The 12,880-nt window shown below is 46.6% G+C and overlaps 1 protein-coding gene across 1 annotated transcript in view; it reads right to left on the bottom strand.

Annotated features, from left to right (window-relative positions):
* The window catches only part of MEI1 (meiotic double-stranded break formation protein 1), a 62,834-nt gene continuing 49,954 nt past the window's right edge, over positions 1-12,880 (bottom strand). The window contains exons 25-31 of the mRNA XM_016210299.2: positions 10,221-10,302; positions 9,860-10,035; positions 2,841-2,922; positions 2,264-2,370; positions 1,126-1,257; positions 839-948; positions 1-46 (exon numbers count right to left, since the gene is read on the bottom strand). Coding sequence (XP_016065785.2) covers positions 1-46; positions 839-948; positions 1,126-1,257; positions 2,264-2,370; positions 2,841-2,922; positions 9,860-10,035; positions 10,221-10,302 — 735 coding nt within the window. The remainder of the gene's footprint in view (positions 47-838; positions 949-1,125; positions 1,258-2,263; positions 2,371-2,840; positions 2,923-9,859; positions 10,036-10,220; positions 10,303-12,880) is intronic.

The raw sequence follows: 12,880 nt of genomic DNA, 5'->3' as shown, positions 1-12,880 counted from the left end.
TCAGCCTCTGATGTGGGACAGGGATACAGCCACCCCTCCCAGGCAGCTGACAGCAAAACATGAGAGGAGAACATCAGAGAGGTAGGGTCAATCATGGGAGAACCACCTTTCCAGAGCCCCAAAAGTGTAGAACCAGTCAGAGGAACAGAGGTGCTCCTAAGAGTGGGCTGAATTCTAAAATTGGCACCTGAACACCTGGGCTAGGTACTTGTCTACAACAGGGAACTATTCCAAGGAAAAAGGAAAGAGGAGAGCCAGGAAGGCAGCTGGTAAGGGTGCGAGGAAGCACATACTCCATACACACACATACACACTGGCTGATCAGTGTCTCTGGAGCACCACAACCCCCCAGAGGACCTCTGACCACTGCTTACAACCCCAGGCTTTCTCAGGGACATGCCAGTCACCCAGCACCTCCCATGTTGGGCTGAAGGAAGCACCTGTACCAACTGGGCTGGGGGACTTTCTCCAAAGCTCCTGGGAAAGGACTAGCTCCTTCCTGAGTTTGGTGATGTGGCTTTGGAAACCGAAATCTGGGATCAAATCCTGATGTGATCCTGGGCATGTCATTTAACCTCTCTGGTCTAAGTTACAACTACACTAATACTCCTAGCTGCTGTATTAGATACACTGCACATAATGTGGCCCTTGGTAGGATCTTAATAAACAGAACAAGTCATTGTAATTGCTACCACTAATTATTCTCATCAAACCCTGCTTGCTTTAAAGGACAGGGCTGTAGACAGTGCACCTCTCTGTCCTGAAGCATGATGTCACATCTTCCCATAGCCTGGGTCACCTTGCACAGGTCAAAGCTCCCAGATACAAGAAAGGATACAGCATGTCCTGCAGTGGCGGCTGGGCCGAGGAGGCCCTGGGGGAAAGGCCCTCCAAGGCCTGCAGGGTCTGGGCTATGCTATGATCAGCCAGGAGGCCCATGTTCTGAACCTGAGGGAAGACAGGCCTTCTCAGAGCCTACTCCAGACAGGCCCTCTCTGCCCTCCAGCCACTCCTGTATTCCTGACCCCCCACTGGCTACTGTGGCCAGAGCTCCCATCCTCCACAGAGAAGATAGTATGGAGGGTCTAGCATCACAGTGGCTACACACATCCCCTTCCTACACACCTGCAGGAGGAAGCCATGCAGAGCCTGGAGTGTGGTGTTCGAGAGGGTAGAGAGGTCAGCCAAAGCTGCGCCTTGTAGAACAAGAGCAACCTCTTCATGAGAGACGACGCTCCTGCTCTGGAACCGCACAAACTGGCCCGAGGAGAGAGGACCCAAACATGCAGTGATTCAGCTTCTCCTTCATTCAGAGATTTCTCCTATACCCCTGCTGTGCTCAGCACTGGGCTGAGAGCACAGATCTGCAGCCCACAGCACCCTTCCTTCAAGGAGCTCAGAGTTGGTAAGCAAGGGTGGGGTTGTGTCATGGGAGTGGGACAAATGAGGCGGACTGTGAAACCCTAAGAGAGCTGGCCCTGCTGAACGCTTTGGTACTGCCCCACCCCCACCTCTCTGCCTTGCACCTCACACTCATGGCCAAAATAGATTATGTGTGGTTATGCAAACACGCCACCATGTGCTTAAAGCCTGCTGCTCTCGCTTCACTACCTGGACTACAGTTCCTCCTCTTTGCCCATTAATCCACAAAGCCTCAGCTAAAGTGTTACCTTTGCTATTGAATGTCCTTCCCTGAGCGTTGACTATGTTTTATCCACTCTCCCTCCCAGCCCCGGCAGAGCTCCCTTCCTCAGTCACTGACTCTCTTCCTACACCTGGCACTGATCCGTTCACTGATCTGCTCCACCGTCCTCACAGGTTCCCTGCTTTATTGTTTATGCAATGGGCACTTACTGCGCACCAGGCACTTAGCATACCTTCTACTCTACCACTAATAATGTCATGCTTTCACTCTAGTTTCCTCATCTCTCTCCTCCTTTAGACTGAGAGATCCTTAAAGGCAGAGCATTTGGCTCATTGGCATCTTTGGTACCTAGTATAGGAGCTGGGATGTGGCAGGCAGGCTCTAGTCAATGCTTTATGAGTGAGTGAATTGAGAAAGACTGTCTGGCTTTTCTGGGGTGAGGAGACATGGACATTGAAGGGAATTCTCTGAGCAGCATTCTTGTAGGATGAAGGCCTGCCTAGTCCCTTTACCTTCTTTAAGGATTAGGGTTACCTAAAGTAAGGAGTCCCTGGCCTCCTCAGGACCACCCAGCTCATGACATTCTTCAGACCACAAGACCATCCTTTCTGCACTTACCAGAGTCATGAGCCTCAAGATCTCAGGTCTAAAGAAGGAATTCTCTCCAGCATCCAGGAGGGTAAACAGCAAAAACCGATTCCAGGGCTGGGAGGCCACATGCAGTGCTATGGGAAACACCAGTCACCCTGGGTTGTTAATGCTGCTTTTCCAAAGGCCTTGGAACATTACTAAATAGGACTTTCTCCTACTGGCTCAAAAAGGGCTACTCAGCTAGAGGCAGGGCATTGGACAATTTGACCCCAGGAAGTTTCTTTCTTCCCTGGGTTTCTATTCACCCATGCTGCCTGGCTCAGAGAGACCATATATCCCACTATTGTGGGAAGCAGGCAACAGGAAGAGCTTTGCCACTTAAGAGCTTTGTGACCATGGTCGGTTAAGTTGCTTGACCTCCTGAACCTCAGTGTCCTCATCTGTAAACTGGGCATAACAGTGCCGATGCAGTGTCGTTAAAAGAATTACACAAAATGAGTGTGATTCGCAGAACAGGGGATGGCAGACTGGAGCAGGAGGTAGCAGCGGTTGGCCCCCTCCCATCTCCCTCATGAGAACATCAGAGAATGTGGAGGGTTTCTACCCATGTCTGGGCTCCTGGCATGCAGGTAGTCAAGCAAGGCCTCCAGGCAGCCTACACAGGCATGGGATAATAGAGGGTCCTTCTGCAAGAAAACAAAAAACACAGACATTCATTTCAGGTTTTGCTACCAATGGGTTTTAGATGCCAACCAAGAAAAAAATTTGGTTTTCTAAACAATTCAGATTTCATAACTTCAGATTTGGGATTGTGGCCCTGTATCTAATGAAGAAATATTTGTTTCAACTCTCACCACATATAGATTACAGTGCTTACACTAATTATTTACCTACATTCTACCTACATTTGAGAGACTGTTTTATTTCAGAAAAGGAGATGGACCCTGGGACCCACTAAGAGACTCACAGATAGTTTAAGCCAGTGGGTTTCAACTTTTTTTTTTTTAAAGCAGCTGAATCTTTCATCAAAATTTTATGCTTTAATAAGCCTGTGAAAAGATCTCATTATCATAGTCATTAGGGAAACGCAAATTAAAACCACCATGAGATACCACTACACACTCACCAATAGCTAAAATGAAAAAGACTAACAATACCAAATGTGGGCCAGAATGTTGAGCAACTGCAACTCTCATATACTTCTGTTGGGAAGGTAAATGGTGCAGCCACTTTGAAAAATAGTTTGATGGTTTCTTACAAAGTTAAACATACACTTAGCACATGTGGTAGACAGAATTTTAAGATGGTCCCTTGAGGTCCTGTCTAGGTAGCTCACTTGGTTAGACCGTTATCCTGATACATCAAGGTTGTGGATTCAGTCCCGGTCAGATCACATACAGGATCAACCAATGAATGCATACTTAAGTGGAGTAACAAATTGATGTCCCGCTCTCTCTCTCTCTTCTTTTTTTCTCTCCCCCCCCTCAAATCAATAAATAAAATAAAATGGTCCCATGACCTTTGCTCCTAGATGTTACTCCTGTGATTATGTTACATTAAATGGCAAAAGGGAGATTGTTTGGATGGATCTAATCAATTCACACCAGCCCTTTAAATGCAGTTTTCTCTGGCTGGTGGCAGAAGAACCAGAGAGAGTAGAAATGTGAGAAGGACTCAGCATGCAATGCTGGTTTGAAGAAGAGGGGCCATGTGGGCAACCTTAAAGAGCTGAAAGATGCCCCTGAGGAAGAAGTGGGTTATTTCCCAGATACTCCAGATAAGCACCCAGCCTTGCCAACACCTCATTTTCAGCCTTCTGAGACCCTAAGTGAAGAACCTAGTTGAGCCTACCCAGACTTCTGACATAAAGAACTAGGAGATGCAAATGGTGTCGTGTAGAACACTAATACATCATTTGACCCAGAAATCCCACACCAAGACTTGTACTTCAGTATTAAGAGCAACTTGATTCATAACAACCAAAAATCTGGAAGTTCCAAACACCTATAAATAGGTCAATGGATAACAAATTGTGACACAACCATATAATGGACTACTATTCATCAATAAAAAGGAATGAAGTAATGATACACACAACAATATGAATGGATCTCAAAAGCATTAATCTAAGTGAAAGAAGCTAGACACACAGGCCACATATTGTATGATTTCATTTATATGAAATTCTAGAAATAGTAAAACTATAGTGACAGAAAGCATGCTGGTGTTTCCCGAGGGTCAGGGATGGGGAGAGGGGATTGACTTCAAAGAGGCACAAGAAAACTTTTTAAGGTGATGGAAATATTCCATAGCATGAAAATTAGAACTCACCTAATTCTACACTTAGAAACTGGTGAATTTTATTGCATGTAAGTTATAGCTCAATAAAACAGATTTTTTTAAATGTAAAAAGAAGCTAACAAAAAAAATCCTATGCTCTCCTCATGCTATTCTTTGGAAGGTGGCAACCTGATGGTTAATGGTAGAGGGCAGACTCAAATTTGAATCCTTGCTTAGTCACTATCTGTGTGATCCTGGCCAATGTTACTTAACCTTGACGCATAGGAATAAAAAGATTACTTGGGAGGCTGAGAGGGTTGGATGAGAAATGGATATAGTGTTTAACCAGTGCTTGGCACAGAGTAAATACTCAATAAAAGGTGAATATCTTAGTGAAATGCATAATGGGGAAACATGCCCCCTCTTTATCAAGCCCTGAGTCTCTTCCACAGAACCCCTAAGGCCTCCAAGAAACACAACTAGAAGTGGCTGAGCTAACCTACTCACCTCATTTTACAGCTGAGAAAATGAGGCCCAGAGAGAAAATACTTGACCTGAGGATACCTAGGTAGTAGGTGGCAAGTCTAGAACCAAACCCTAGGCCTTGTGAAAAAATAAATATAATAATAATAATAATAATAATAATAATAATAATAATAATAATATAAATGGAGCCACTTTAAAATGTAGTGGAAGCTGCCACCCCAGAGGAACTGCCTTGCAAGTCTTATGCCTCCAACTTTTGGAATGTTAAACCAGGGCAAAATAACCTTTAGACTGGGCCCAAAGCAACATTGTGTCCCAAAGAACTGTTTGCAAAGATAACAACAAAGCAGATACTATGACTAGCAGACTTATGGCTACTGGACTGAAAATTTAAAACACTGTTTAGAATTAGCATCGTTATGCTAGCTTATTGCACCAATAGAAATGCCTTCCTTCTATGGATGTAACTGTCTGTCCCTTTCCCTTTCTCACAAATACCCCTGGCCTTTTCTCCTAATTGGAACCCTGTTTGGGTCTCTTCCTGAATCAGTGCTTCCCAAATAGCTATTCTTTTTTTTAATCTCAAATAAATGCTTGTTGCCGCTCACTTTGAAAGGTCTTTTTTTTTTTTTTAAGGTTAACAGCTTTGTGCCCTTCCTCCTCCAATCTAAAATTAACTCTTAACCAGTGGGCACTTCCAGCCTCCTGCCAAGTATGCAAGAACACACCCATGGGCCAGCATGCCTCAGCTTCCCCACCTGTGAGGAGCTGTGGCCATAGTGCCACTCTTTGACCATGTGTCTTATTACCCCACACAACCAGCAAGGGCCCCCTGGATGGTGGGTGAGGAGCTGCGGCCACTGGGCATTAGGAAAACCAGGGACTACCACTCAGGTAACAATGGCTCCTGTTCACAAGATGCACTTCTTGGGGACTGAAAGAACATGGGTCTTGCAGCCAAAAGACTTAGATTTGAACCCTGACCTAAAAGTGTGTTGCGTTAATCAAGATACTTAGTATCTCTAGGGCTCTGTTTCCTTGTTTATAAAATTGAGATGATAATTTCTGCCTTATGGAGTTGTGATGAATAAATATCAGGTCAAGTGCTTGCACAGAGTAGGCACTCAGTAAAAGTTATCTCCCCATCCTCCCCACCTCCTACTCTCCTAGACCCTTAACAATGACATCCATATCTGCTCCTGTAGGACTAATCCTTGCTCTTAAAGCCTCAAGTCTTGTAAAGTAATTAGCTACCTGATTTCCAATCTAATAACATTTTCCATTCCCATCCCAATCAGAAAGCCAAGTCTGAACACAATGGGGAAAAATTTTAAAAAAAAAGAAGTTTTGATCAGAACACAAAGGATATGTCTCAAATCCACCCTTTCCCTCCCCTAAGACTCCCCAGGGATGTAGCAGCTGCACTAGGATCAGAGAAGTAAGCCTGAAAGAACACCAAGACCATCTGACCCTGGCTAGAGAACTATAGAAAGCAAAACCAACCAGCCCAGAGAGCCTCATTCTGAACCTCCAGGTGCAGGGCGAGGTGCAGACATGTGGCTGTTCTAAGCATGCTAAACCACTGTACCCCTTCAAACCTCATACTTGTCAACACCTGTTTAATGAATACTTAAAGGTGTGTGAGCACTAGGGCAGTGGGCAGAGGAAGCAGCCTTTGGAAGCAACTCTCACTCAGCACATTTCACTCAGCCAGTCCAAAATCCTACAATCCCAGCTTCATGCAGAGAAACAAACCACCAGCTATCACTTCAAAGCATCCTCACATTTCCTTTCCCAGAGTAACACCCACCTCTGCCTGTGACCAACTCTTCCCAATAGAAAAGGAATGACTAGACCACTTGATGATTCTTTGAGGAGAAATACACTCAGCTTAGCCTCTACAGCAGATGCTCACTTGAACCCATTGTCTATAGAGAGGGATGGTTTGGTCTACTCTTGGCCGAAGGGTAGGCTCACCAGGAGGTGTGGGAAGGAGTCCTGGGGTTGTCCAGTTCTGCCTGTGACTAGGTGAGTACATTTAACTCTAGAGTGAATTTTAATAGCCATTTTCTCCCCTTGGTTTTACCAATAAAATGGAAGTTTTGATCTTCGTCTGATTTCTGTGTTTACCACCCAAATAGTTTCAAATTGAGAGACAGATGGTGGGATATGGGACTGGAACACTTCTCACTGGCCCTCTAATTCCAATCAGGGGTCTCACCTTCTGCCCCAAACAGTTTTTATAGTATTTCCTTCTAACCACACACAATTCCTGGAGTTCTAGTCAGCAGTGTTCTTTTCATTACATCCCAGGGCAGCTTGCACCCCTGACAAAGTGGACAGCTGCCCAGCTCTGCCAGCAGACGAGCCTCTTGAGAACTTCGTTTGCTCTGCTCTGCCTCCACCTCTAATCCCTGGTCACCTCACAAACTCTGTGACCCTGTGGCCGTCACATGACCTCTCTGATCTACAGTTTTCAATCTCAGAGGGTTAGCTTGTGTGAGACCCATGAAATCATAGATATAGAGAACTTGGGAAACTGAAAAGTGCTAACTATGTAATGTTTGCTGACATTGCTCTCTTTAATTCTACTTCTAGTGACTTGGGTCTGTCCTTCCACAGTGCACTCCTGGGCCTCTGCTTCATGAGCATTCCCTTCTCCCAAAACAGAATCCCAGTGTTGAAAGAAACCTTAAGAATCCCCTAAACCAATGCCCTTACCACCATTCTTGCTGGGGACACGTGGTTTCTGTTTGGATGCCCCTAGCCACAAGACACTCCTCTCCATTCCTCCCATTCTACTATTAGACAGTCCTGGCATGAGAAAGGGCCTCTTCCTGTCTTCTTATAGCTCCACCCACTGGCCTAGGTCTCTATCTCTGGAAAAACCAGAACAAATCTATTTCTTTTCTGCTCTGGAGGACATCAGGGATTTACAGTCTTGTGGCCCTTTTAAAAATAAGCAGAAGGGAAGTCTGCCCCTGGCTCCTCCTTACTGCCATACCACCCAAATCACACCAGTGATCACAGCCCTTCTTTGGACCCCCTCCACTGCTATAGACCTGTCCTTTTCTCCGCATATGACCCAGCATGGGGAACCCTGGACACTGTCTCCATCCTCAATTCAACCAGAACTTCTCTGCATTATGCTCCATTCCTGGGGAAATGAAGACTGTTCTCATAGGCCCAAATTGCTTAATGCTGACTTATTTTGCAGATAGAGAAAATGATCATCAATAGGAGGAAGTGGCTTGCTAAACTCCTTTGAGTTAGGGGCCAGCCAGGGGCTATGATGCACACCTGTGTGACTCTGGCCAGTGCACCTACAAAGTTGTGGAGAGGGATGGTGGTGGTGTTTGCCCAACAGTGTGAACATTGTATATAGATGTGCTGGCAGGATAAGACTCGCAACCACAGAGCCAGCCTAGGGTCCACTTCGGGAGCATCCTCTGTCTCCTTACATTTCCCAACTCCCCCCAACCTGTGCACAGCCCCAGTGGGGATCAATCCTTTAACATAATCTCCCACAATCAACAGCCGTATCATACATGTGCAGTCATTATCTGGACAACAAGTGGAACCTGCTCTAATCAAAGCCCCCACCTTCTCCCCAGGAAGTCTCTGCAGCTCTTCTCACTCATTTGCTGGCTGCTCCCACCTCCCTCTTCTTGCCCAATGAGTACCTTGCCATTAGATCAGACCATGTGGATCTGTGACTGTCTGTCTTGGGCAAGTACCAAAGGGCAGGAAAAGAGAGTCCAAGTCTAACTAAAACAGCATAAATGTCTGGGGCCTCGTCCACCCTACAATGACCAGCTCCTATTTGAAAATAATAGACAATAAGCTCCTTGAAAGAGAAGAATCAGGGGTAGGAAACAGGCCCCAAGGCCAGGGACAAAGAATGAACCCATCCCAGAGACTGAAAGTGCTGCTGTCCAGATCAATACCATCTTTGATGTCCTCTGCCCTTGGAGACCTAGGACAAGTCACTTGGTCTTTCTAGCCCAGCTCCAGCGCCTCCCCCAGGAAGCCTTCTCTGATAGCTAGCCCCACACTCACCCTACATTAGCCTATTAATTACATCCTGTACCCCCACAGTGCAGTGCTTTAGCCCAGCACTGACCACACCATGTTATCACCCCCTGTCTACAAGGCACCATCCTCCCTCCAGCTGTTAAATGCTCAAAGGCATGCACCTAACTTATCTCCATGCCCCCACCACCCTTCACAGTGTGTGACAGCTAGATAAACAATGATCTCCAAGAGTCCTCTAAGCTGTAAAACACAAACCCCTTTTGGGTGGACATCTACTGTTTTTGCTTGCCCAGGATCCATTTCTCCTTCTGGGAACAGCTGTCTTTTGTGGACCATCCCTCTCTCATGTTCAGTCCACGTAGGCTATGGAGAGCTGACCATAGCCTCCAGGAGAGGGCACTGACCTAAGCCAGGTCAATCAGAGCATCTCAAGCTGCAGCCACAGTGATTGGCACATCACTGAAGCCAGGCTAATGAGACTCAATTCTAGGGACTACTGGGAAAGAGAAACCTTCTTTCTACTGGAAGGATATAAGCCAGGAGCAGCTGTTGGTCACTCTGCCATCCTATGACAATAAAGCCAAGAGATGGAGATAGTTCTGATAACATTGTCTGAGCCTCCAGGACCCAGCTGTGCCTGAAGCCAGTACTAACTCCTGGACTTCTCAGTTATGAGCCAATCTGAGTTTCACTTCTGTCACTGTAACTTTAAAAGTCCCAACAAATCCACCCTCCAGGACTTGAGAGGCAGTCATTCCTTCCTGCTCTTGTCCTGGGAGAAGTGGGCTCCACTACCAGGGCCTCACTCAGCAAGGGCCTTACCTGCACCAAGAGGTTCTGCAGTCCAATGACCAGGGACAGCACTTGTGATGTTCCCAGTGGAGCTAGGACAGCATCCTCAGGGGCTTGTGGTGGCCAGGCTCCTGAGGGCGCCAGAGTCACCAGGGCAGAGGAAAAGCTTTGTTGCAGGGCTGTCCGCAGGAAGCGCAAGATAGCAGCTGAAAGCAAGAAACTCCTTACACCTAGTTCCTGTCTTCTTCCCCCACCTCCACCCAGCTCTATCAGAAGGGAAAACAATGGAAATAATAATGGGGTGACCAGAGGCTGGTCTGGGAAGGGTGGTCCATCTCAGAATCCAGGGGAAAAGCTTTTCTTTTACTGCTAGAGGCCCCTGGGCCCACACCTGAGAGCAGCGCAGCCTTTTTCTTTGGAAAGCTGAGGGCCTTCAATACTTGGTCCAGTTCCACGGACAGTGTCTGGTGAACCTGGCAGGGAGTAAAGGGATAACCCCTAATATTCTGGGAGCTTGGGCAGCAAATAACCTACCCAATATAGGTTATACCCACCCACACATACCAGCTGCAAAAAGGACAGAGGAGGCCATACAGAATCTTGTGAACCTCACTAGTTCTGGGTTCAGGAACTTAAGGAGGAAAATCAAACCCTTACCTGGAGAACCCCACTCTTCCTAAATCTCCCCCATCCTCAAGGACCTCCTCCACCAGGGAACCTTCCTGGTCTCATCTGTAGTTCAGTCTTCACCTCAGTCCACCATCCAACTAACTTAGATCTGGAGGCAGACAGCCCAGAATCAAAATCCTGGCTCTGTCACTGGCCAGCCGTGTGGCCTTGGGCAAGCCACTGCACTTACTTCCCTGCCTTACTTCCTTCATCTATGAAATGGGGACAATACCATCTGCTTTCACTCCCTCCAGAGCTATTGTGAAGAACAGACGGGGGGCAGCACTGGTGAATGTACTCCTTAATGTCAAAGCAGTGACCAAACTGAGGGGTTAGTAGGGGTGGCAGGTTCAAAGCTGTGAGTCTGCTCTGCATTCCTCATCCAGAACACAAGCTCCCTGAAAGCAGAAACTACTCCTCTGCTTCGATCTATTATACTCTGGCACAAAGCAGTTCCTCAGAAGTGCTTGTTGGCACCCTGGCCGGTTTTGCTCAGTGGTTAGAGTGTTGGCCCACAGACTGAAGGGTCCCGGGTTCGATTCCTGGTCAAGGGCATGTATCTGATCTGGGTGTGTGTAGAAGGCAACTAATCAATGTGTCTTTTTCACAAAGATGTTTTTCTCTCCCCACCCCTCCCACTCTAAAAAAAAAATCAATTGAAAAAATATCCTCAGTTGAGGATTAACTAAAAATAAATAAATAAAAAATGCTTGTTGGTTGGTAGAATCAGCAGGTTCTAGGCAGAAAAACCAACTTGTATAAAGGTATGGAGATTCCATACTAATATAAGATGTTAACTGAGGAAACGATTTAGATTTTTTCTATAAATCTAAAACTGTTCTAAAAATAAAGGTTATTAAAAATCAATCAATCGAAAAAACCACACACACACAAAGGTATGGAGATGTGAAAGAGCACAGTTGACAGGGAGAACTGAAAAAACACATGGTCAGAGAACAGGGCAGGAGGTGGAATGACAGAAAGAAAGGCTGCAGAAGGGTTAGGTAAGAAGAGTCTCAGCAGCCATGTGCAGAACAAAAAGCCAAAGGAATGTAGGCAGAGGGGAAGTGAGGACAGACTGTGGCTGTGGGACAGATGGGGATGAGGGAGAGGCTGGGGGCCAGGAGATTATGAGCAGGCCACATTAGTGGTAAGGATGAACAATCAGGCCCAAGCTCCAGGGCAGTGGGGAAGGCTTAGCGTGAAGGCAGTTGGGTAATCGGCTAGGTGTGAGTTGAGACCCAGGGCAGAGCCAAGGACACAGTGCAGGCTTCCACCCAGGCAGGTGAGTGCAGGGATATAGGAGGTCCAACAGCTTCACACAGAAGAACAGGAAAGGTTCCTGCATGCCTGCAGATTACTATAGCGTAGATCCACTGCAGCTTCCTGACACCCTAGATGCCAAACTTTAAAAGTGGTCCTGCCCAGAACACCTTCTTCTCATTGGCTTAGGCCACAAGCCCTTTGAGGTGCTGGTCTGGAATTGTCACCCCCACCCTCCATGTCCTTTTTTTACAATTAGTGTAAGTGTTTCAGTGCAACTGATTTTTCTGACCCACATTTACATTGTTCATGTACCAGGTAGAAAAATAAAGATGCCACAGAGGTGGTTGTAAGCTAAAAAAAAAAAGTGACCTCACTTCACCCAGCCGGTGTAGCTGGGAATCAAGAGGTCACCAGTTCTGGTTGGGGCTCAGTCCCCAGTAGGGGGCGTGCAGGAGGCAGCCGATGGATGTTTCTCTCCCTCTCTCTCTCTCTCTCTCTCTCTCCCCCTTCCTTTCTCTCTAAAATCAATAAAAACATATTTTTTAAAAAGTGATTTCACTTCTACATAAATGAGTGTGTGCCTGGCACTAGACTGGCACAGGGCTGGGCACAGTGGGAGGACACCTTGAAGACTAGGAGATGGTTTCTGTCCACAAGGAACAGCCAGCCTTAAGGAGGAGACACCTGAATATAAAGCAGCCCACAAAGGAGCTCATGCAAGGCACTGTGATGACAAATCCTACAGGGGGAGGGGCTGAGGGAAAAGAGGGGCTTTGTGGACATGTCCACTGCTCCCTTGTTCCCTGCATCACCTTCTTCTCGAACAATCATAATGACAGCTTGCCACCCAGCACGTCAAGGTCACAGGTAGGCTATCCAGTCTGAGAGTCCACTTCCTACATTCTAGCTACAGAATACCTCACCACTTTCCAAATACGTGCACATCCTGAACTTATGCAGCTTCATGTTTGCTCGTATTGTTCTCTTTACCTGGAATGCCTTTCCCCACTATCTTTACCTACAAATACAAGTTCCCCAAGTGTGGGGTACATGTTGTATTTGTTTATTATTCCTCTGTGTCTAGAATACAGCCCGGCACATAGGTGATCCATGTGT

Source organism: Miniopterus natalensis, chromosome 2 (assembly GCF_054644295.1).
Source record: "Miniopterus natalensis isolate mMinNat1 chromosome 2, mMinNat1.hap1, whole genome shotgun sequence".
NCBI classification, from domain to species: domain Eukaryota; kingdom Metazoa; phylum Chordata; class Mammalia; order Chiroptera; family Miniopteridae; genus Miniopterus; species Miniopterus natalensis.
This window is presented reverse-complemented; position numbering and strand designations above follow the sequence as displayed.